Source organism: Grampus griseus, assembly GCF_964374135.1.
Source record: "Grampus griseus genome assembly, chromosome: 17".
In the NCBI taxonomy this organism is placed as follows: Eukaryota; Metazoa; Chordata; class Mammalia; order Artiodactyla; family Delphinidae; genus Grampus; species Grampus griseus.
The window spans coordinates 38,171,270-38,196,577 of NC_139011.1; the positions used below are offsets into that span (position 1 = coordinate 38,171,270).

At 41.9% G+C, this 25,308-nt stretch overlaps 1 protein-coding gene across 2 annotated transcripts; it reads right to left on the reverse strand.

The window, feature by feature from the left end:
* Positions 1-20,161, reverse strand: ERICH5 (glutamate rich 5; the record flags this gene model as incomplete). Of its 2 annotated transcripts, XM_082674706.1 has the most annotated exons (3): positions 1-1,588; positions 3,316-4,251; positions 20,104-20,161. In XM_082674706.1, the coding sequence occupies 3 exons, from the start codon at positions 20,159-20,161 to the stop codon at positions 1,452-1,454; spliced, it is 1,131 nt and encodes a 376-aa protein (XP_082530832.1). In that variant the 3' UTR covers positions 1-1,451. The 2 variants fall into 2 exon arrangements, with proteins under 2 accessions (XP_082530832.1, XP_082530833.1); XM_082674707.1 differs by lacking the exon at positions 3,316-4,251.
* Between the last annotated feature and the right edge of the window lie 5,147 nt (positions 20,162-25,308).

Sequence of the window (25,308 nt, forward strand, 5' to 3'; positions counted from 1 at the left end):
AAGAGCTAAATGCATGAATTCAGACACATAAAACAATCCTTGTTCTCAATCAAATCACAACCCAGCTTCTATACTTTGCAGGAAGGATGAAGTCACCTACTCAAGTAACTCCTCTTGTTGGCTACCTCAACTCTTTAAAGTCAGAAACATACACTAACATTAAAATCAGAGTAAGGATGATAATTCTTCCCTCTATCCTATATTCTTAAAATTAATTACATCATCTTAATAGTCAGTTTAATATAGAAGCTAAAGTAAAAATAGTCTAGTTAATTCATCTGAGCAGTTATCTTTAAACCACATATGTACAAATAAGATAAAGATATAAAATGTTTCCAGAATATAACTCTATCCTGATATTCATAAACACAAGGCACTCATTGGTGGGCAAGATTGCTACCATTATTATTATTCACATATCATCGTTTACCAAAATCCCTTGCAACTTTGGAGGAATACTTGAAAAGGGACTTTCTGTGGTGTATCATTTTAACACAAAGGAAATAGTATAAATGGTTTTTAAATCCTGATTTTTCAGCTCTTTTCCACATCTAAAGCCTAATATTAAATCAGAGTAATCTTAAAAAAAAAAAATAGGGCCCAAGGAATAGACTCCACATAGGCAACAAATCTAGGTTTTAATTCTTGCTGTTTGTTGCCTCTGAAATATATTTAAAAGTCAGTTAATTTAAAATACCTTTAATGTCAGTCAAAAGGATAACACCAATTGAAACACCTCACATAAGTATAAAATCACTAGACGATTCAAAATGGCACATAAAACATGTATAACCTTTCATTGTGAAAATGCCTAATCTTATAACAGCACCAGAGTCTGCATTCCTTTACGAAGAATTTGGTTACCATATTTAATACACCACGATCAATAAGGATGTATGGTAGTAGATAGACTTAAGGTGAGAAGGTAATTAGATGACATACTTTCCCAGGTTCCCACCAGCTCTAAATTCTGTGATAGGAAAGAAATACTACGTATAGTTTGCCCGGTTATTGTTGATCATTCTTACTCCATCCTAATTCCAACTGTATGACTTTATTATCATGAGCTCCCTAAAATCTGCTAACTCCTTTCTCCGGCCACTTATACTTAAAGGTTTATACTTTCTTTTAGGGTCTTATTTTCTACACTGAATGGACCCATTGCCACAGTGGAGAAAACACCCTCACACTCTTAAACGAACATATACCCTAGTTGGTATTGGCTCTAGCTATTGTATTTTTCGTCTTTTTTTTTTTTTTTTGTAGTTTTGAATTGTAAGTAGCTAGAAAAACTGTTCACAGCTTAGCAGTTTTATGGAACAATGTAATCAAGAACATGATAACATGATAACACTCCTTGTATAAAACACGTAGATGTTGAAAGATAAGATCTGTAACCACAAACTTCACTGCCGCTTTCTGTCTTCTCTGTTATAATACGCTGTGTCCGTTCACCCTTCCATCACCATACCTATATACGGGGCTGCTGAAAGACCCACAGCTTCTCCCGTTTCTTCTTCTTTTGTTTCAGCCCCTTCACTTACTTTCTCATTCTCCACGTCTGTTTCAACCTTTTCTCCTGTTTCACCTGGAAAAGTAATCAAAGGTGACATTAAGAGATACTTGTTTAGCATTAGCAACAAAGTGCCCCGCAGCTGGTTTCCAAGGCGGGCAGCTCTTGCTCTTTAGGTCTAGACAGTAAGTTTCTCTGGTGGTGTCAAGAAAGGCAATTGCCCTGGGTCTCGCAGATCCTCGGAGTGGCCCATGTCACTTACCATTTCCGAGTCTTCGCATTTTCTTATATAAAATCAGGATGCAGAATTACCCAAGAAAGACAGTAGAACATATTACAAATAGAAAATTCCATTTGTATTTAATTCAAAATGTGTTCTATGGGTGCCCAGAAAGCGTCTTGTTTGGTCATTCTGGTGTTTAAAGAAAACAATCATTGAACTTTTAAAGAGTTTAAACATTTAAAAGCCTGGCCATTGCACATACAAATTTTTCCGTAAGAAGTCACTTTGGGCAACACTGGTCCCCGTGCTTTGAGTGGAGCCCAGAAGCAGCTGCCTCTTTTGATAGGATGGTGCTCCTGTTAACCAAGGTGCCCGGGGCTTCCCACAGCATTACATATGCCCCTCACTTCACCCGCTGTCATTATCCTAGGCCCTAGAGACTTGAGTTTGCTAACCCTGATCTAACAAATATATACCTTTACTTGCTTCTCCCTTGTTATTCCCAAAGCACTTTTATATACCTTCACTAAAGCACTTACCTCAGTAGACTGTAGTATTTTGTTTAAATTCTGCCTTCTCCCTGCTAGACTGTGAGCCCCTTGAGAACAGGGAGTAACCCATTATTCCTGCAGCTAGCAGATGATTAGACACTCAAAAACTGCTGCATTAACTAATGAGAGAATTAAAAAACAGATGAATGTTTCACTTAATTATACTGTAGGGTGAAGCCAAAATTTACTAAAATGTAAAACCTGCCCTAGAAGATTTTTTTTATTATAACTCCAATAAAGAACAGTATAGATACCATTTGCTTTATACTGGTAAAGTACATTAAAAAAAAACACCATTTGCTAAGACGTAATACATTTCTCTAGTCTTCTAATAAAGATAAAAAGACTATAGGAGAACAGGAGCAGGCTGACAGTAATTTTCTAAGGATAAGAGTGCAAAGATGGGGCTTCCCTGGTGGCACAGTGGTTGAGAGTCCGCCTGCCGATGCACGGGACACGGGTTCATGCCCCGGTCCAGGAGGATCCCACATGCCGCGGAGCGGCTGGGCCCGTGGGCCATGGCCGCTGGGCCTGCGCGTCCGGAGACTGTGCTCCCCAGCGGGAGAGGCCACAACGGTGAGAGGCCCACGTACCGCAAAAAAAAAAAAAAAAAAAAAAAAGTGGAAAGATGAAAATGACACTCTAAGAGGCATTATTTGTGTGTTCTTTCATTAAAAAGTCAGTTCCTCCACTGACCATCTTTAACTTGTATCCTCATGCCATACATGGGGCCTGATGAAGAGTGAACTCGGAAAAATTCAGAAATTTAACATTCCTTCAATATTCCATTTTATTCAACAATGAAGCTCTAGGTTACAAATCTGGACACAGACTATGCTTTAGAAAATTTGTGCCAGAAAGTCAAATGCCTGTTTTTCAAGTATGGAATCCTTTTGGGTTTGGGTCAAATGAACTTCAACCACTGAAACAGAGACTAGAGGGACTGTGTCAGCCACCCCTGTCCCCCAGAGATGATCTTTTATGGAGCACACCTAAACAACCTGAATCTGTGACAGCATGACTTTTACCTTCAATGTGTTGGTCCTCTTCGTTAGCATGAATATTCCTGACCGTTTCCACATTTGCCCCTGTCTCTAGAATTTCTGCTGGATGTTCCATGTTTCCAACTATTCTTTCAGGTTGGATCTGCTCCATGTTTCCTGGACCTTCAGGAGTTTTATGGAGCGAATCATCCTTGACAGCTGTTTCCATAAGCTGGCTTCTGTCTGATACTTCTGGTGTTCCATTCTCTCTGGGAATCATCTCTAGAAGTTGGGACTGGTGCTCTTCTCCCAGCGTTTCTTGAAGTAGCTGCTTTTCAGCTGTTTCCACAAGCTGACTTCCTTCCAATATTTCTGGAGATTCCGTCTCCTTGGGAACTGTTTCTGGGAGTTGGGACTGTTCATCCGTCCCCATAGCTTCTTGAGATTGTAGCTCTCTAGCTGCTTCCAGAGGTGGAATTTTCTCAGCTGTTCCTAGGGGTGTCATCTCTCCGGCAGCTTGTGGATTCTCAGTACCTTCCACTGCTCCAGGAGAGTCCCTCTCTCCCGCTGTCCTCAAAGGTTGACTCTTAGCTTCTGCTCCTAAAGCTTCGGTCTCAGCGTTTCCTTTAAAAGGCTGAGCCTCTGTCACTGCTTCCACGTCCTTCTTCTTTTCTCCTGCTCCTGGAGTATCATCTTTGCCACCTGGCTGAGGTGACCCAGACTCCTTCAGTCCCTTAAGAGGCTGAGTTTCCTCTGTGGATCCTGGTGGGTCTGCAGCATCCTTTGCCAGGGGCTGTTCATGGAGGGATTTAACACCATTAGCTGTAGACACAGCTGAAATCTTGAGCTTTTCTAGTCGAGGAAGGCTTTCGTTTTGTACCTTGCCATATAAAGTAGATTCTCTTCCCAGTGTGCGTGGTTTTGGTTGGACAAAGCAGGACTCACTTTCTTCTGTGGTTGAAAAATACATATTTGAAGTTACTTTTTATCATTCATTTGAAAAGAAAAAAATACAAATTCTTGTTTAGTTTCTATCCTGAGAAAGTGTATTGCTATCAAGAAGTAGATTTAACAGTTCAAGACAGTCCTGGGTACAGTACAGTTGAGAACAGAGAGGCCATACCATGACCCTAACATGCCCTAAGTCAAATCTCTTTAGTGTTTTCAGCTCAGATACCTAGTCTTAAGCATGAAGATCCCCCAAAATCACAGGTTTTTTTCCTGTTTGTTCCTTGTGCACCTTCTCATTGACTCCAGTTCCATATTCTAATTTAGTACCCTTTGTTTCCTCATGCTCTTTCCTCTGCCCCACCCTTTCTCCTCCTTAGGCTTGGTAGAAGATTTTATAGCCCAAGAAGTGGTCCTTGGGCTGCTAGAGAGGTCTTACCTTCCCCCTAAAGCAGAATGGCCCTCAGTGAAAGGAAAGGGTCCCATGACAGAGAAGCCCCACTAGGTCAAAACTAAGATGTCTGGGAGAGAAAGTGGCAGGCACAGTCCAGCCTGAGTTTCATTTCATTTGGGGGTCCTGGTTAGAAGAGAAATCAAGAAAGAGTTGGGAAACATGCATTTTAATTCTGGCTCTTCCGCCAACTGTGTGACCTTGGGAACTTAGCTCCCAATAATCATATCTATAAAAATGGCAGTGAATCTGTCTCTCCTACCTACGTCAGAGTTGCAAGAGGCATCATATCACATTAAACAATGAATGCATAAGTGCCCTCTGGACAATTTAAGAAAGCAACGTGGCAACATGTTTATACTCTTTGACCCAGTGATCCTACTTCTGGAAATTTACCCTAAAAGCAGAAACTTCAGGGAAATGCTCTGGGGGAAAATATATCATCCCAGTATTCTTTATAACAGCAAAATCTGGAAAACAACTTAAAAGTCTAATAATTTGGGGGAAAGATCAATAATCCATTGGGTGGAATATTATTGTGCCATGAAAAAGATGATAATGAAGACCATATGCTAAAATAATAAAATAATTATTATATAATAAGTTAAAAAATCAGCACTCCCAGTTGGGTTAATCAAATAAAATAATGGATATAAAGTGTATATTAGCACAAGGTCTGCTGTGCAACTATGTGCTCAATAAGTTAGCTATCAATTTTACATACAGTATGATTATAGCAATGTTGATCATTGGAAAGGAGAAAGACAGGAAAAGCAAACAGAGGGGGAGATACTGGAAGAAAATAAACCAGCATGTTAAAATGGGCCTCTAGGTGATATATTTCCTCTTCTACCTTTTTTTCCCCAAAGATAATTTTTCATCTTTTCTTGTTCTTTTTTTCCCTAAGTTACCCCTGACCCCAGCTATATATGCATATCGTTTAAAGAGTTACCTGCTTATTTAATGTAAGTTAAGACATACAACTAAGACTCAGGTCTGCTCTCTCTTTTCCCCTTCTCTAGGGTCAAATTTAGCTGTCTGGGAGGGATACTTTTTTTTCCTGTATCTTTAAGTGAATTGCTACTTCATTATTTTTTAGTTTGGGCATTTCAACTAACTCCCACTATAGAAAATAAAGACTTAGCTCTTTTTTTCCGCACCTCCATCATCCTTCACCCTCTCCCATTACACATTCACATTTCCTTTCAATTCAGTAATTGCATATTAGTAATGATTTAAGATAGTAATCATGAAACTTCCCAGGTGTTCCAGTGGTTAAAAATCCGCCTTCCAATGCAGGGGACGTGGGTTCGATCCCTGCTCGGGGGACTAAGATCCCACGTGCCGTGGGGCAACTTAGCCTGTACACGCTGGAGCCTGCACGCTGCAATGGAATATCCCGCATGCCGCAACAAAGATCCCACATGCCGCAACTAAGGCCCGATGCAGCCAAATACATGAATAAATAAATATTTTTTAAAAAATAAAATACAATAGTAATCATGTTGTAATTTGGGTTATATCGATATTCAGTTATATGTACACATAATTAATATGTCTGCTACGAAGAACTGAGCCATGTAGTAAACTATTACTTGTGTAAATAAGTTTTAGTTTGTTTTTCCCGAGTTAGTAACTGTCATGGATCTTCATGTCCTTAGTTTATGTATTCTCATTACTTCATTTCACTGCCAATTGTTTCTCTTTTTAATACATTTATTCACATCAAATAGTCTCCCACCCTACCTCTGCGACTGTGTTTGAATCCCCCAGTGGAAAGGAATTGGAGCCTGAAGCTGGAGAAGCAGAGTTCAGAGAGGATTTTGTGAGACACAGGACACAGGCTGTGGGCCTGGGGTCCAGAGCTGGGAGGAGGGCTAGCCTTCGCCTCCCCCTCCAGCCTCATTATGCACGAAGACTTCAAATTAATAGCACAGAAGGCAACTTAACAGAAGCAATTTCTCAGGTCTATAAAGAAATTCATTATGACAAGATAATTCATTTAGATACCACACAAAGGATGTTTAGGCGATGGCTGCGTTAGGGAATTGACAAGGAAATGTATTATTATGCTAATCACAGATGTCTGCCAAATTATATTTTCTGCTAAAATAGTTATTACAGTGATCAGTACTGTCAGTTAAATGAGACGAATGATTTTCATCCAGCTGTGCCAGCTGTGGGTGCATTCGATCGTCATCATTCTTCTAGAGCAGAAAGCTTGAAGGAAAAAATGTGTTGACACACCCAAATCATAGCCACTCAATTTTATATTTTGAAAAATATATTATGCTATCAGGCTAAGTCAAGTATTTTTCCCCTAAAACCAAAAGCTTTGTGAAAATTTATTTATACACAAATGGTGTCTTATGTTTCCAAAGGATCTATCAATTTTTGTCATAACTAGAACGTTGATGCCCATGATCACAGTATTGATTTTCATTCTTATGTACTTTTTCTAATCTTACTGGCATACGTGAAGTAGAGAAATGTCCTCAACATATAATATTCTTATACTGTAACCTGAAAATAGTCAACCAAGCTGGGAAATATTACAAAAGAAGTCACTGTCTCTAACATTTTTCTGAGGTAGCCCCAAAAGCTAAAACATCTTTAAAATGATCACCAAAAATTAGAGAAAATGCGAAAAGTGTAGTGACACACTCATTGTGTAATTCATGTTGATTAACTGCACTCTGAATTTTGAAATAAATGTATTTTGGAGTTAATAACTCCTCACTAATCACTCAGTAGTTCTTTTTCCTATGTGATAGAAGAGAGTAATCTGCTCTAAAAGGGAGGACAGAGATCTTATGATCTTGAAAATGACACCTCCAATGTACTAGGTTGGAATCCTCATTCTTCCACTTACTAGCCTTGTTAAGCCTCTTTGTGCCTCAGTTTCATCACCTGTAGAGTGGGAAGAGGAGCGGTCGAGCTGTTGTGAGGATTACACGAGTCAATACCTGGAAAACACCAGCACAGCGACTGGCACCCCCTGAACCCAAGCAAGCTAGCCATGGAAAGCGTTACACTTCACCTGCCAGCCCTAGCAAGGAAGAGACCGTGGTGGACACACAGAAAGGGAAGGTAATTCCATTCATCCTAATACTGGTACCTTTCTCTGAGCCTATTCAGAAAAAAAGAAAGATCAGAGTCAATACATGAAAAGGGTTGGAAAACAAATGGTTGTTTCAAACCCTCTCTCAGAGGACACAATACTAAAGACTACAGTGACCACAAAACTTCCTTTCTTATGCTTCGGAATGTTTTTATCCCCAGCTGCTGAGGGAAGTACAATTTGGGGATCCATCTGGGCTCCCTCCTCTTCAGCTGGAGCAGGGCATTCCAGACTGTTCTGATGTTCAGTGTGACCCCTCATCCCATCATTTACTTAACTGTGCAACACGGACAAGTTACGAAACTCTCTGGACCTGGTTTCCTTATCTATCAAATGGGGATATTATCTTTGCCTTTCAGGCTTGTTAGGATCATTGATAATTCTGAGGTGATATGTGTGTGATTACTCAACATGGTATGTGACATGAGAAGGTACTCAGTAAACAGGGACGCAGCCAACGGCTCTGCAGGTTTCTCAATGCATGGGGTGTGTCCCGCTGAAGGGGCAAGGGAGAGATGAACTCCAGCCTGTGTGCACCAGCAAGGTTGCATGCATCAGGGGTGGGAAGGGCAGCGTTTTCTGATTTCATAAAGGTCCTCTGTGGGTTAGCAGTAGCCCAGTAGTAGTCAATAAATTATAGCTAATTTAGCAACAGAAAGAATGAACTGCAACATTAAAGAGCTTGGATAAACAGTCCCCTAAACACTGTAAAGTTGTCACTGTTGACCTATAAAATTCTGTTCTTACTAACGGTAAGTTTTAAATCATGATTGTTGATAGAGAGTGAAGTAGTATTCATGTCAGCCATGATTTGACCAGATTTGACTGGCATTAATAAAGGCCACTGTTAGCTTTTATATAAACAAATATGTTTCATTCTGTTTGTTGGCTTTAATTTCATTTATTCATCAAGTATTGATCAAGTGCCTACTATATGCCTGCCCTGGGCTAAGCACAAGGGTTACAGCAGTTAACAAGGAAGATCTGGTCCTCGCCATCCTAGACTTTACTGTCTGCAAGGATTTTCAAATAATAGCTACTTCCCATATTAAGCACAGCTTGGTACCTACGCACGACCTCTTACCCAAGGGTCTCCACACTCTGTCCACGTGGTTTTGTGAATCCCTAGGATAACTCCTTGAGGTGGAAGAAGTTTCTACACCATTTCTTCTAGCACTCTAACTTGAAAAGCAGTGAGATCTTTTGTTCAAAAACAGGAGACATTTTATGCCTAATCTGTATTATTATGTAATAAATATTGTGGACAGATGCATTGTTTCCACACCCGAAGTTGTTTAAGGATGTGACTGTTTTCTGAACCCTACATTTTATCAAATCATACACTGCTCTGGGCCTAATCCTTCGGTGCTCATTATCTCTCTTGATTCTGTTGTAAATTGATCCCTGCACAAATTTGTTGTGACAGCTGAACTAACAGAACCCTTGTTGCAAGCACCATTGTGATAGGCACACAAAGAAATTAAATACTAGGCAACATTACAGAAGGGATTAGAACCAGAACTAACATACCTGAAATTCACATTATGGTGGAAGCTTTTTTACTCAGTTCATTACCCTAATCAAAAATGAAAAGTTTCTACCCAGCAAGGAGAAAAACTTGAGGTCAATATTTCCTAATCCACGGCTGGGGCATATCAGCCATCCCAAAGACCTCACTGGATTGTCTGCTGAGTTTTCTAGAGAATCAATGAGAAAGGGCATCCTGGTATTTTCCCTTGCTGCCACCATTTCTAGGTAATGGGTTACTCTTTGCTGCGGCGCACGGGCTTCTCATTGCGGTGGCTTCTCTTGTTGTGGAGCACGAGCTCTAGGCGCGCAGAGGAGTCAGTAACTGTGGCATGCAAGCTCAGTAGTTGTGACTCGCAGGCTCTAGAGCTCAGGCTCAGTAGTTGTGCCACACGAGCTTAGCTGCTCTGCGGCATGTGGGATCTTCCCGGACCAAGGATCAAACCCGTGTCCCCTGCATTGGCAGGCGGATTCCCAACCACTGCGCCACCAGGGAAGTCCCTAAAATTAGTTTTGATATCACAAGGTAAATGCAATAAAGTTTGAAGGTAAATCTAATTTTGAAATTTAACTACAGAGTAACAAGAACATGTAGTTGGAAAGATACTTCTGGAATACTTAAGAAGTACACATGGAGATGGGGGGCTTCTGCCTAGGGGAGAGGCTGACATTGAAGAGCTACAGAGCCAGTCATCAAACATAACAAATAGTCACCACCTTCAGATATGATTTTCTAGTTTCATTTTCTTTGGTTTCTTCTAGACTCCCATCAGATAAACTCTTATTTCAAAAAAGGTATTTTACAGTGATTGCATAAAACATTTTAAAAATTATCCACAGTATTTGTACTAAAAAAGGCAAGTTTCATTGATTGATGGTCATTATTGGCACATGGGAATCCAACATTTGAGCAGAAATCCAGTCTACAAAATCAAAGACTCGTCAGTGAACAAGGAAAAAGAGAGAGAAAGTGAAGATTATGTCTCTGACATGTATAAATTGTGACACTTCACCAACCTAAACAGGCCTCGCCCATGATGCTTCACTAGGAACAAGAGTGGCTAACATTTATTGAGGCACTGTGCCTAGACCTTTACAGGGATTATCTCATTCAATCTTCCCAACAACTCCACAAGGTAAGTCCATTATTATCTCCATTATATAGTTGAGGAAATACGGCACAGAAAGATTAGGAACATTTATCCGGGAAGGGTGCACAGTTCGGAGTAGCAGAGCTCAGATGTGAGCCAAAGGAAGTGTGATCCTACTTTGAAGATTTAGGCGCTTTAAAGCAAATTGTGGTTCCAGAACCTGCACCATCAGTATTACCTGGGAGGTTTTTGGGTTTTGTTTTAGTGTTGACTCACAGGCCCACGCCCAGATCCACTGAACCAAAATCAGTATTTTTAATAAGATCCCCAGATAGTTAGCTTATCTATGGCAGCACTCTGGGTTTATCAGGGAAAGGCATGATGGGATTAGTTAGGAGAGACTAAAGTGGATGACAAACACACAGAACTGATGGGTGTGGGTGTCCCGTGTTCTCCGCAGGCAGTGCTGCCCATCTTTAAACATTGGGTATGGTCTCTGTCCTCATGCTAGCATGCCATGGCAACACAAGAGATGAGGTGAGTATATTGCTGCAGCAATGAAGCAAGGGCCAGAGCTGATCTAAGTGAGCTCCATACCGGGGAGCAAGATTTTTCTCAAGCTTCCTCATGTCCCAGAACTGACTGGGTTTCCTAAGCCTCCACCTTGGCTAAAAGACAAAGAGGTCTTCTAATTTCTCATCTGAAAGGAAGGTTAATACTCGCTGCGCCTCGCTCTCTAAGGGCTCTGAGCAAGCGGCTCCACCGGTGCTCATATTGGTGGCTGTTCTCCCGGCTCTGTCTCTGAGGCCACTGTGTCTGTGCCTCACTCCATCACGGTGCAGAGTACAAAAGTGCCTGCGGCCAAGAGCAGGTGTCTGTGCTCAAGAAGGGAGTATTCCCATTAGCAGTTAGCAAGTCTGTGGCTGGGATGGAATACTTAAATTTTGCAACAGAGCAGTCAGAGTCACACCAGACATTTGGACCTCAAGTCTGGGTGGTTAGTGTACCCTGAGAGCCCCCCAGAAAAAGCAGTGGGCAGACCAAGTAGGATTGTGAGCCCAGGTCTTTCAGCTGACCGCTGCTACTGCTCTCTCAGGTTAGGGATCCACATGCAATTCAGATGACTTTGCTGCCATGGTTAGTACAGATCACATTAAGGGAAGTGGGGGGGGGCTTCCCTGGTGGCGCAGTGGTTAAGAATCCGCCTGTCAATGCAGGGACACAGGTTCGAGCCCTGGTCCGGGAAGATCCCACATGCTGCGGAGCAACTAAGCCCATGCGCCACAACAAGAGAAGCCACTGCAATGAGAAGCCTGCTCACCGCAAGCAGAGAAAGCCCACGCACAGCAAGGAAGACCCAACGCAGCCAAAAAATAAACAAATTAATAAATTAAGTAAATTTAAAAATAAATAAAGTATGGACTTTGGTTCATAATAATATATCAAGCTTGGTTAATTTCTTGTGACAAATGTACCCTACTAATGTAAGATGTTAATAATAGGGGAAAGTGGATGTGGACTATATGGGAACTTTCTGTACTATCTTCATAATTTTTCTGTAAATCTAAAACAATTCTAAAATCAAGTCTCTTTTTTAAAAATTATAGTAGCAAAAGTACAGGAGCAAGTAACCTAGCAAAATAAGCTCTAGAAGCCTTAGAAAAATGTTCATAAAACTTGGGCCATTCACATAACCGCTTTTGTGATTTTTGAATATTTTTGTACCACTTGTGCTATTACTGACAGTATTTTTGTCACTTTCCTTTAACACATTTACTAAAAAGAAAAAAAGCTCAGAAAATCAACAGATTCAGATCTAGACCTTGATCTTGAGGGAAAAAACAAAACTTGATCTTGGAAAAGCAATAAAAATTGAGATTTACTAAAATTGATATTAACTGATCATTTTTTTTGAGGACTTACTAGACAATATTCTAAGCCAGGGGTCAGCAAATTTTTTTCTGTCAAGGGACTGACAGATGGTAAATATTTTCAGCTTTGCCAGGCATAGGGTCATTATTGCAACTACTCAACTCTGTCATCTGTCATTGTAGTGAGAAAGCAGCCTTAGACGATGTGTAAGTGAATGGGCATGTCTGTGTTACAATAAAACTTTATTTACAAAAACAGGTGGTGGGCTGGTTTGGCCAGCAGGCCAGTTTGCCAATCCCTGGTGTAGGCAATATTTAGGTTCCATTTAGTTCCATTAGTGTACTATAGGTACACTATAGTATTAAATCATTTATTCCTCAGAACAACTCTATGAAATAGGAACTACTGTTAATCCTATTTTACAGATGACATCACTGAGGCATAAAGAGGTTGAGTGGCTCAAAGTCACACAACTAATAAATGATCCTGAACCATGATTTAGACCCAGACAGTCAACTCCAGACCCACATTTTAAATTGGAACTCTATACTGTCTCTTAGTATGTTGAAATTCTCGCTTTCACGTGTGCCCCCCACCTCTTTCTCTCTCTCTCACACACACACACACACACACACACACACACACACTAATTCAAGGTGTACAGGTGATTATAGCCTCTCACAACCATTTAGTCCGTAAAGGACTTCCCTGGTGGCACAGTGGTTAAGAATCCGCCTGCCAATGCAGGGGACATGGGTTCGAGCCGTGCTCTGGGAAGATCCCACACGTCGCAGAGCAACTAAGCCCGTGCACCACAACTACTGAGCCAGCGCTCTAGAGCCCGCGAGCCACAACTACTGAGCCCATGTGCCACAACTACTGAAGCTGGCACGCCTAGAGCCCGTGCTCCGCAACAAGAGAAGCCACCGCAATGAGAAACCCGCGCACCACAACGAAGAGTAGGCCCCGCACACCGCAACTAGAGAAAGCTGAGCGCAGCAACGAAGACCCAATGCAACCAAAAATAAAAATAAATTAAAGAAAAACAAAAAACCATCTAGTCTGTAGAGGCTACTCCAGGGCAAACAAAGGAAAAGGAGATTAGCCAAAGGAAACTATGCAGTTCCTATCAGTCTTAGGAAAATGGAAAAGGATAAGAATAAGGAGGGGAAAAAAGTTCCTTATCATTACCAATGACAGTGAGAAAGAAGCAAGGAGGGCGGTTTGGGGAGGACATTTCAACAGAGGTCCTCAGTGGGATGGCTGAAGGCAAATGTTCTCTCTCAGTAAGAGAAACTACTAGTGAAAGCAATAGAGCAGTTGGAAGGCCTAGCCCAGGGCTTCCCATCTCTTTAATGTCACAAGCACACATAGAATATGGTATTTGTGCAGCACACGGGGCACATGGAGAAAGCTGTACCCAGAGGGCTCGGACCATCCCGACCCTGCCTCCCTAGAGGCTGGGAGGAAGGCTGGCACACTGGATCCCATGCTCACAGGCTGGGAAGCTCTGATACATACAGCACAGGGACAAATGTATTTCTGTCACCAAAAATAGACTAGAGCAGCATTAGCTGGGCAAGGCTGAGAAGATAGATGAAGCAGGGCGGTCTGCAAAGGGTGGAATGTTCTCATCCTGCAGGGACCCTTTAGGACTGGGTTTTAAAGAAAAGCTGCTTATTGGAGAAAGCAGAAAGGGCCTTTTCACTGAGTATAAAGACAAACACATTACAGGCTTGAAAAAGTATTGTCCCCGAATGAGTGTCCTGGTGAAAGAGGCAGACAATTAATTGATAGGAAAAAAAAAACTTGATTTGATGGTACATCCTTATGACTGTAGGGGAAGAAAGCAGATCGCAAGGGCCTTTCTTTTAGTGAAGAGGAAGCAGGTCTATCACTGACCCCCAGGGGCCTGGCATGGGGGGACCTGGGGGAGAGGAAGTTGGAACAGCCACAAAGGAGCAGGCCGAGGCTGGGGGCTCAGGTCGTAGAGAAGCCTTGTTGAGCAGCCTCTTGACTGAGAGTCATTTCAATCTTTAGCCTATGAAGTCAAGTTCATTTTATACTTATCTGTCTTACGCGATGTTAATTGGTGCTATTTTGATGTCCACTTTGAATTATACTGTCATGGCCATAGAGTAAATTGTATATAAATGAAATGTGACTTTCGGTGACCTGGAAAATATATAGATAGGGCAGAGATGTCATGATGCTTCTTGTATCTTTATACATCTTGCCTCTCCTACTTAATGTTCATTTGGACCTGTCACTTATCTAAACGGGCCTAATATGAATCTGCTCATCTCAAAGCAGGTAAAGCCATACAGATTTGAAAGTCGAGAAGTGTTTGGTAGGAATAAAGAGCATGTTATCAGGCCTCGGGGGCTTTTGTCTTATTAGAAAAGCCAGGCTGGAGGAGAGGCCCAAAGACTGTTGATTGTGTCGTCTGAGAAAAGAGGGTCATCTCTCTTGGATGTGGGGCTACGGCCACACAGTCACCACGTCACCAGAGCCCAGTCCAGTAGTCCTGAGGACCCTACAGCCCCTTGGGCCCTTCCACAGAGAAGAAAATGGTGTTAGCTGAACTTGACCCCATGACACAGGTTGCCCTTTCTTTTCTCCATCTCCAATGACCACCCTTGTTTCTGAGTACGCTAGCACCACCTGGCTTATTTCACTCACCTTCATAAAGCGTAATGCCTACGGCGTTTTAGCTGTTAAAAACAATGTGAGGCTTTATGGTTTGGATTTTTGGGGTTCCCCCCCCCCCGCAATCTTCATCCTTAAAGGGATGAAGCTCTGACACCCTTGAATACACACAAAAGAATGATCTCTAGCACCTGATGGCAATTCCCAAGGAAGGGTTTAAGGAATGTGAACGACAGCAACAGCTCCGGGACTGTAAGGAAGCTTCTGAGGCCATCATGATACTTCCCTGACATTAACACTCACTTGGAGAGCTATATTCTGATATTTCGCTTTAAAAAAACAAAATCATTACCTGTACTACCTACACTTATATACACCGGGATTCGAAGCCTGGCCAAGTTTGATGGTTTTTTTAATCAGTTTTGGTGAGCCTTTCAGGAACCCTCACAAGTATTCGTTTTTTATTTTAAACTTGATGTTGTAAAACATTAACACAAAAGGGAAAGAGTGAAAGTGTACATGTGAGCTGGAATGTGCAGCAATCTTACAGAAGAATGATTTCATAGAACACAATAAAGCTTTGTTTTGCTGTGTTGATCTTTTCCTGCATGACTAGGAGAGTCTCTTCACAACCCAACCCTGTCTTCTCAAGTCCATCTCGGCCAATGTTACCTTCCAGTCTTTGTTATTCCATGGGTCCTGATGCCTACTCTCCCTCTGCTTTTTCCAGTAGTACTCTCATCCCCCTGAATTCCCATCTCCATCAGTCCATCCATTTACCCAACCACCCCCTCAAGAGATATGGATTGCATTTCTCCTTCGTGGACAGCCACATGACGAGTTCTAGCAGAACCAGGACAGGACCCAGATGGAACTGGAGTTTGTGAAAAGAACAAGAGCTTTGGAGGCACACACATTGGGCTTAAGCCCCAGGTCCATCACTTACTAGCTCTGAGACCTTGGGCAAGTTACCTATCCTCCCTAAGCTGCAGTTTTCTAGCTGTACTTGGTGAAACTAAGGCTCTTATGGGGATTACATGAGATTATGAGCTAAAGTATCTGAAACCAACTGGGTGCTCCTACCTTGTCTCCTGATTTCTGCTCCATGTTCATGTTTTGATGAGGTTGCACTAATGTCAAAAGCCTTCAATTTTAGAAAAAGATGTATTATGTTGTTGATGAGAGTGTAATTTGGTACAACCCTTATGGAAAGCATTTAGGCAGTTAGCTCTCAAAATTATAAATGTGCATACCCTTTGACCTAGTAATGCCACCTCTGGGAAATGGTCTTACAGTTATGCTTGCATACTTTCAAAATGATGTATGTGTAAAGGAATTCACTGCAGTCTTGTTTGCAATGGAAAAGACTGGAAACAAATCAAATGCCCCTTGCTGGCGGTCTGGGTAAATAAATTACACAACGGATTCTTAAACGAGGGTAAAAAAGGAGAAAGAAGTACTCTATATTATAGAGAGATTATAGAAAGAGCTCCATATTTTTAGCTGAAAGAACAAGGTAAAGAATTATGGGTATAATACACTATATTTTATGAATAAAGATGGGAGAGGGAAATAATATTTGCAGTATATAAAGAAACTTCGGAACAATACACAAAAAAAAAAAAGAAAACCTAATAAAAGTATTTACCCATGGCTGTGATTGGAACTAAGCAGATGGTGGAGCTAGGGTGGGAGGTATACTTTTCACTGTACGCATTTTTCAAATGTTTTCAATTTTTTGAACCACGCACATAGTTCTTATATTCCATTATAATTAGCTGTATGTAATAATCAGGCCCACCACAAAGACTTACTGAGCATTCTCTGTGCCAAGCTCTAGAGGTGACACAAAGACATACAAGACTCAGTCCAGAGACTTCTAGCACTTGAATGAAAGTGATCCCATTTATATAATATGTGTATGCCAGAAAAGCCTATAAAACTCATTTTAATGCTAATGATGTTTGTTCTTCAATTACAAAGAAGTGTTTGTCTACTTAGGACTGAAATGTCACTGTGTGAAAATATTGGTTGATGACTGAAGGTATTTCTACAGTACAAAGATCAATTCACATAACTGTGAAATTCAACCCTCTTCCTATTACCTAGGCAGTGTGGACTCCAAGCAGCTAGTGAGAGTTCAGATAAGAACAAACACATGATTACAGCTGTCAGTGGAAATGTACACATTAACCTAGCAAAGAATTTGTCAATAATTACCATCTGTTTACTCTGTCCACATTGTTGCTTAAGCTATAAAATCTCAGGAAGAAGTTTGCCAGAAATGGATGGCATTTATATTAGGAAAGAGTGGAACAGTAATCACACCTAGAGGCAGGGGGCTGGTAGCACAGGGAGGAAGGTTCAGATGCCAAAGACCTGGAAACCTTTGGGTCCATTAATGTCTATGAAGTCAACAGAATCTCTGTGTTCAGACTCATCAGCTCCTCAAGGCACTGAAAGGAATAAAAATTGTCCTAATATGTAGAACATGCTTCCATGAACACAAGAAATTCCAAATTCAATCTGTCTAGTTGTCCTTTGGAAAAGAAAAGCCTCTTTTCTCACACATTTCAGGGCATTCAGTAAAAATCTATGTGTGACTACCACTTACTAGGCTCTGTTCTGCACTTTGAGTAGCACTGGATAATTATTTACACCAGAGGCCAGTCTCTACCTCTGTCCTCGTCCCCTCCCCCCCACATCTCTTTCCCTAGTGAGTCATCTTTTGGAGGTGATGGAAAGCAGCTCAGTGGGATTCGGTGTCTGATGGGTCAGAGCAAATGTCTGCATGCAATCAATAGTATGGACTATTCCTATTCAGCCTAACAGCTACCTGACCAGTAGTAACTCTCTGATTCGTTGGAGCCCAGAAAATAAGTATTATACCTCCATATTTTAGTGTTACAGGATTTTAGAGCTGTAAGAGATCTTAGAGGTAATCTAGTCCAAGCCATTATTTTATGATGCTTTTGCTTCTAGGCTAATACTGCACTATGTATAACAGTTCTTAAGCCAGTTACAGAAAATTGTTAGGCGGAACTGTACAAACAGAAATCCAGTCTACAGGCTAGTTGATGTATTTTAGCTTTAACTCATGGAGTTCTAAGGTTGATATTGTGAATTTTAAAAGAATCTCTTATGATATGAAGATTATCTGTAGCTCTATGGGAGGGCACAGGAAACTTCTCTACATCTATGTAGCTGCTGAAAATATCTCTAAGGCTAAGTGTCCTCCAAACATTCCTAGTTTAAACTTGGAAGCAAATATAAACTTTATATTTTACTGACTCATACTTAGGGATAAATATTTTACTTGTGATAATATTTATTATATTTATATCATATGAATATATTATGTGCATGTACTATAATATTTCTATAATAAACTCTATTATACTATTAAATTAAATTTATTAAATTATAATAAATACTCTATTATACTTTACTATATTTCTTTTGTTGTTTGCATAGTGGATGACCACACACCTAATGGGGAACCAGAGTGATTTGAGACAAAAACAGGTTTAAATCTAGTTATCACAAACTGGTTTAAGGAGGAAAAGAACAGATGAAAGGTCAAGTTCTAGAATCACAGTACCTGAGTTCAAAGCCCAGCTCTGACTCTCAAGGAGCCCCGCAACCTCGGACAAATTATTTACTCTTCTCTGTAAAATGGGGATGATCATAATACTTAGTCAAAGCATTGTTATAAGGATTAAATGAAGTAATTCATTCAACAATCACGTGCCAAGCATCGTTAAGCACTGGGAGTACAGTGAGTAAATGCATGTAGGGGACATTTAATAACCTTGGACTATTTTTATCTAAAAGCACATAAACACAGGCTTAGGGTTGTATACGGAATTTAAGGAAGTTGTGAGCTACAGAAACAGGAATGAATTATTTATGGGGTCTCCAAGACCATGGAGTTGAAATGCTAATGAACATACAATAGTATCCGATTACAAGAGAGTACTGTCTGAGGATCAGAAGCAAAATACACCTGTTGATGGATTCGAGATGTGCATTGAGCAATTTATGCAGTGTCTTAATTGATTTTCTATGCAACTGGTTGTTACTCGTTTTAACACTTCTTTCAGAACAACATCTGCGAAAACTTAGAACAGCAATGAAAGCATGAATAAAAAATGAAACGGTGTGACTCATGTGGATGGCTATTTATACTGGCGATAAAATGTTTTTTAAAACAAGGTTACTAAAAAAAAAAAAAAAGACAAGGTTACTCATTCTTTTCTGAGAGGATTAAAAAACCCTTCCATCCGTTGGACACTTCTGTCCCTCCCCAAGAGTAACATTCCCTACAATCATTTGTTTAACTTGTTTGTTGTCTGTCTCTTCCAACCTCAACCCCCAAGAGTAGGGTCACTTACATTGAATACCTTCAGCATCTAGCCAAGCACCCGGCTGTTATACAGTAGACACTTAGATAACATGTTGAATTTCTATATAGGATTCAGTGAAGACCACTTTTTTTTTATCACATGCATATTCGTCAAGAAATACTTAAGTCAAGGATAGAGGAAAATGTATCTGACCTCTTTAAAAGTGCAGGAACTGGGGCTTCCCTAATGGCGCAGTGGTTGAGAGTCCGCCTGCCGATGCAGGGGACACGGGTTCGTGCCCCGGTCCGGGAGGATGCCACGTGCCCCGGAGCGGCTGGGCCCGTGAGCCACGGCCGCTGAGCCTGCACGTCCGGAGCCTGTGCTCCGCAACGGGAGAGGCCACAACAGTGAGAGGCCCGCGTACCGCAAAAAAAAAAGTGCAGGAACCTATTTGATGGAGTAATCTGAAATCTCGTACGTTTAAGAGATTAACAGCAGTTATCGTCAATTGAGGAAATTCCGCCTCTGTTGAAGAGAACGCCGTGGCTGACCGCGTTAGGGATTTAAGGCGAACTCCCCGCGCTCACACCCCCCAGCAGGGCCTTCCCACGCCTGGGCTCTCGCGGGGGGCAACGTGCGCGGCGGAGCGCGCGGGAACCGCCGCATCCTGGGGCACAGCAGCGCCGCTCCGGGTTCCACTCGCATACTCAGGGAGGAGCTGCCCCCTGCCGGGCCGCCTGGGCACGAGACGCACCTGACGGACACCCGGGGAGCAAACTACCCGAAGCCCGAGGCCCGGGCGGGGGTGGGGCCGGGTCCCCTGCTCACCGCTGCGGGGCCTGATGCCGTCGCCGGCCTTGTTGAGGGCGCTGCTGGAGCAGCCCATCGCGGGCAGGAGGGCGCCCGGCGGGCGAGCTTGGCCCCCTGTCCCAGCTCCGCGCGGGCTTGGGTCCCCGAGTCCGGATCCCGCGCGAACCGCTGCCTCAGCACCAGTTCCTCCGACTTCGCGCGGCCGCTCCCGAGGCTGCAGAGCGCAAGCCTGGAAAGGAAAGCGAGCCGCTCGCTGGGGGAAGGAGCCAGGGTGGGGACAGCAAGGACGCAGAAGAGGACAGAGACAAGGAAGGAGCCAGGTAGGGAGAAGGTGGAGAGGGTGGGAAAGGCAGAGAGGAAAAGGGCTTCAGCAGCGACAGGGATGATGTCAGGGAGAGAGAGGGCGAAGGCCTGGGAGGGCTCATCTGAATCATCGCGAAATCTCTGGGGAGGGGAGGAGGCGATTGTAGCCAGTGGTATTGATTGGTGACTAGATTTGTGATGACAGTCTTCTTACATAACTTCAGTATTGTTACCACAAGGAAGTTTAACGTTGATAACATACTATTTAATCCACTCTCTCTTCGGGTGTGGTCAATTGTCCAACTCAGGACCACACTTTGCATTTAGGTGTCGTGCCTCTCTCGTTTGCTTTAACGAACTGAAGTAGTTCAGCAGTCTTTCTTCGTCTTTCGTTTCTTGTTTTGTTTGTTTTTTCTTTGTTTTGAGAACAGGCCATTTATTTTGTAGAAAGTTTCTGTTTGAGTCTGATGTTTCCTCATGATTGTTTTCAGGTGATGCAGTTTTGTCTGGAATGGGCAGACGTTTGTTGTCTGTGGATTCATATAAAGGGGCACATGATGTCAGTTTGCCCTATTATTGGTGATATAACTTTTTGCTGCGTGCGGGCTTTCTCTAGGTGCGGCAAGCAGGGGCTACTCTTTTTTTTTTTTTTTTTTTTTTTTTTTTGCGGTACGCGGGCCTCTCACTGTTGTGGCCTCTCCCGTTACGGAGCACAGGCTCCGGATGCGCAGGCTCAGCGTCCATGGCTCACGGGCCCAGCCGCTCCGCAGCACGTGGGATCTTCCCGGACCGGGGCACGAACCCGTGTCCCCTGCATCAGCAGGCAGACTCTCAACCACTGCGCCACCAGGGAAGCCTCCTAATCTCCTTTTCTTATAAGGACACCAGTCATATTGGATTGACATCATTTTACCTTAATTACCTCTATAAAGGCCCTAGCTTCAAACACAGCCACATTATAAGGTATAGGGAGTTAGAGCTCCAACATACAAATTTGGTGGGGACACGATCAGCTCATAACACCATCATTATTTATTTTGATGCTCAAATTGCCTAAAATTTGTCATATTTCCCTCTATGGGTCATGGGGTACACAGCTATGGACATTACCATATACTTAGAGGTCTCTCCCTCCCTCCCTCCCTTCATTCCAATCTTCCCTTCTCCTTCCCCTCCCGATGCTGTCTCTATTCTCTCTTTCCATCTTCCTCTCCCTCTCCCTTCTGCAGCGCAAGCCTGATGAAGCCTTGGCCATCCAGCAGTCGGTTCACAAATCCCTTGGTAGGAAGAGGAGACTGGGTATCTTTGAGGAAGTACGCTTCATAACATTACAAATATGTACTGTGATTCTTCTCCTTACCTTCTACCTGGGGTTACTGTGCCCCAAGGAAAGAGAAGTACTTTGAAAGTGGCTAATGATTTGGCTGGATTCCAAGTCAAGAACTGAGAATACAGGATTTGTGCCAGGAAGTTTAAAGGAGGAATGTGGATGGACCTTTCAGAATAAGCCTAGATTTGGGAAATATTTCTCATATAAATGTTATCAAAAGGCCCTGTAGAAGTCAGTGTGGGCTGCCATAACAAAACACCATAAACTTGGTGGCTTAAACAATAGATGCTTATTTCTCATACTTCTGGGGCCTAGGAAGTCCAAGATCAAGGTGCTGGCCGATGTGGTTTCTGGTGAGAGCTTACTTTCTAGCTTATGGATGGCAACCTTCTCACTGTGTCTTCACGTGGGGGGTTGCAGAGGGGGGGAGATCTTCCTCTTCTTGTAAAGCCAGAGTCCTATCAGATTAGGATTCCACCCTTATGACCTCATTTAACCTGAGTTACCTCCTAAAGACTCTGTCTCCAGATTGAGCCACTGTGCGGGTTAGGGCTTCAACATAGGACTTTGGGGTGGGCCACAAGTCAGCTCATAGCAGGCTCCCACTTCAGATGATTCTCTTTCTTTTTTTAAGTGAAAGCCACATTTTATTTAGCTAGTGAAAATTTTCAAAACTCCATTGTTACAAAAAGGAATGCAATCACTCACAGATTAAACATAAATACATGACTTGGAATTCTCTGCCTCTTAATGCTTTCGTGCTAAACCAGGGCTTATTGAGCCCAGGTAAGTTCCCCCTTTTCCCCATCAATTATGTTTTAGGAGTTGACTTGGGTATCTTACTTTGCCTCAGAGGTAACTTGTTAGTCAAGTCATGGTCTCTTCCATTTCTTTCAGAGGAAGCATTTTATAATCAGGTGAACAGTAATAATCAGGTGCCCCACGGATGTTAGGAGATCTTTCTCACGAGACACCCCAATGCTTGCTCAATGGGCTCAAGTATGAAATGACAAGGATAGAAGGTATGTACGGGCTCACACCACTTAACATGGTTTTCCTGGCTGAGTGCCTGATTTGCCAGCAGCAGCAACAGTAACCAACTGTAAGCCTCTGAAATGATATCCTTACTTTGAAGATCTTGCTTGCGGAAGACTTATTGGACCTCTTTGGGGACAGTAGAGAATCTTTACTGTAATACACACTGGATTAAATTTGCTTTTCCTGCCCATCATGCCTCTGCCAACACCATCAATTAGGGGATGGTATTATCAAGCCATTACACATCCATCAAGACATTACATTCAGTATCATATCTTATCAAAGAACTCACTTTACTATGAGACAAGCAAGGTAATAGGTTAATTTCTATGTGATTTACCGGTCTTTCCATATACCTCATCATCCAGAAGAAGCCAAACCTATAGGATGATAGGGTGGCACTCAGTTATGGCACAGACAAGGTGAAGCACCTTTGAAAGTTGGGATGCTGTCCTGAGGTTTGCAGAGTGTGCTCTGAACCAGTGACTAATAAATGGCGGTGCCTCCCCCATGACCAGTATACACAGATCCAGTTCTTGCTCTCCAGGCTTCCTGTTCATTTGGTGAACTACAAAATAAATTCCTTTTCTGCTTAACTGGCTAACTTGTTTCTATTGCTTACAAAATAAGTATCTAAGCTAAGATATAATGCTTACTCTCCCTCCCCTCTCCCAGACCACACTCATTCTTAGCAATTACCAGTCCTTATTCCTTTAGTCCTATCTTGATAATACGGAATCATAACTGATACTGTGATTTTACAGGCTGATGTGGTACATCTTGAAGGCATAGTTCATAAATCTTTTTTACCTTCAAGGACTCCTTTTATCACTTTTCTTTGACATACCCATGTTATGATGTTGTCACAAAATTGCATTTATTATCTATTTCTCCATTAAGTAATCAGGGACATTTTCTGATCAGCATGACATGCAGTGTTACAGAATTAAATTTTACTTAAAAGAGAAAAAAAAGAAGCCTGTGCATTATAGCTTTATTAAGAATAAAAGTATATGTTAGACTTTTCAAATTATTAAAAATAAAACGTAAAACGTCATACTTTTGTGGACCCTTAGAAACACAGGAATCTCATTTAACACTGAAATTTCAAAAACTGACTCTAAGAAATGTAAAACTACTCTACTTTCCAAAAGTGTCACTCCTCCACAGTAAAATAGTGAATAAAGTGCTCTGGGTTCTTTGTATGCAAGAGTATAAAAATATACCCATTTTGAAGAATGGAAAAATTATTTTTAAGAAAATAGGAGAAGGTGTTTCTCTGCCCTACTTTTAACGCAGTGCAGTCTGGAGCATTCCCAGTCTGAACAGAAAGGGGTATAGGAGAAATACATTGGATTCTTCATTATTGTGGAGGCAGAAAGGGTGGAGAGGAATAGGTGGCATTCATTCCCTCTTGTCCTCTATGGGTTCAGAATTCATGTCTCAGTGTATGTATGTTTAGCTAGCTGAAAGGCCACCAACATTCACTGAGTTTACAGGGTCTTTTCACTTGGATTCACAATCCCTCCCTCTCCCTGCTTTATTTCTGAGCATGTTTAATGTCCAGGGTGCCTTAAGAATATGAAGGCTGAGTTATGACAACGAATATGATAGATTTAACTGCTTAACAATAAGGGGATGGGCCAGTGTACTGAACCCATGAATAGCAGATGATCTTGTTGGTATTTGCTCTAACAGGGAATGCAGCCTGTCACTTTTCATTCTCATAGCAAGTAAAAACCAAAAGCACAATAAATGCAGGTGTCTGCAGAATTCTCAGAAATTTAGAGCAGTGATTTTGGGGAAGGAAAACCAGAGAGCCTTGTGTGAATTCTGTCCTGTCACATTTACCTGTTGGTATTCTTTCTAAATCACTCTGAAATGCTACAGACTAGCATCCAGAAAAAATAAAATAATGTCTGAATGGCAAAGTCCTTTCTTGAAACATATAAATTCCTCGACTTTTTGGTATGAAGATTTTCAAACTCACAAAAAGTTGAATAGTACGATGAATACCTGTATGCCCCCCATGTGGTTTTTCATTTTTATTTTTTAAAATATTCTTTTTTTTTTCTGTAGTTTTACTTATTTATTTATTGGCCATGCTGTAGGGCATGCAGGATCTTAGTTCCCTGACCAGGAATCAAACCCAGGCCCCCGCCGTGGAAGCGCAGAGTCTTAACCACTGGACCACCAGGGGAGTCCCACCTCACCGCTCCCCCGCCCCCGCCCCGCACTGTAAAGTCAAGAGTTGTTAACATGTTGCTGCATTTGCTCTACCTACTTGTTTATCTACATTTATTTTAGGATTTTATTTACATTTATTTTAGCAATTTGGAAGTAAGTTGCAGATATTATGACACTTCATCTGTAAATACTTCAATACACATCTCTTTAGAATAATGACGTGACTTAAAGTAGCTATTTTTAACGAAAGTAATAGTCATCTTCTAACACAGGGGTCAACAAAGTATGGCCTGCAGGCCAAATCCTGACTTTGTAAATAAGGTTTGACTGGAACACAGCCGTGCTCATTCATTCAATGAATGAAA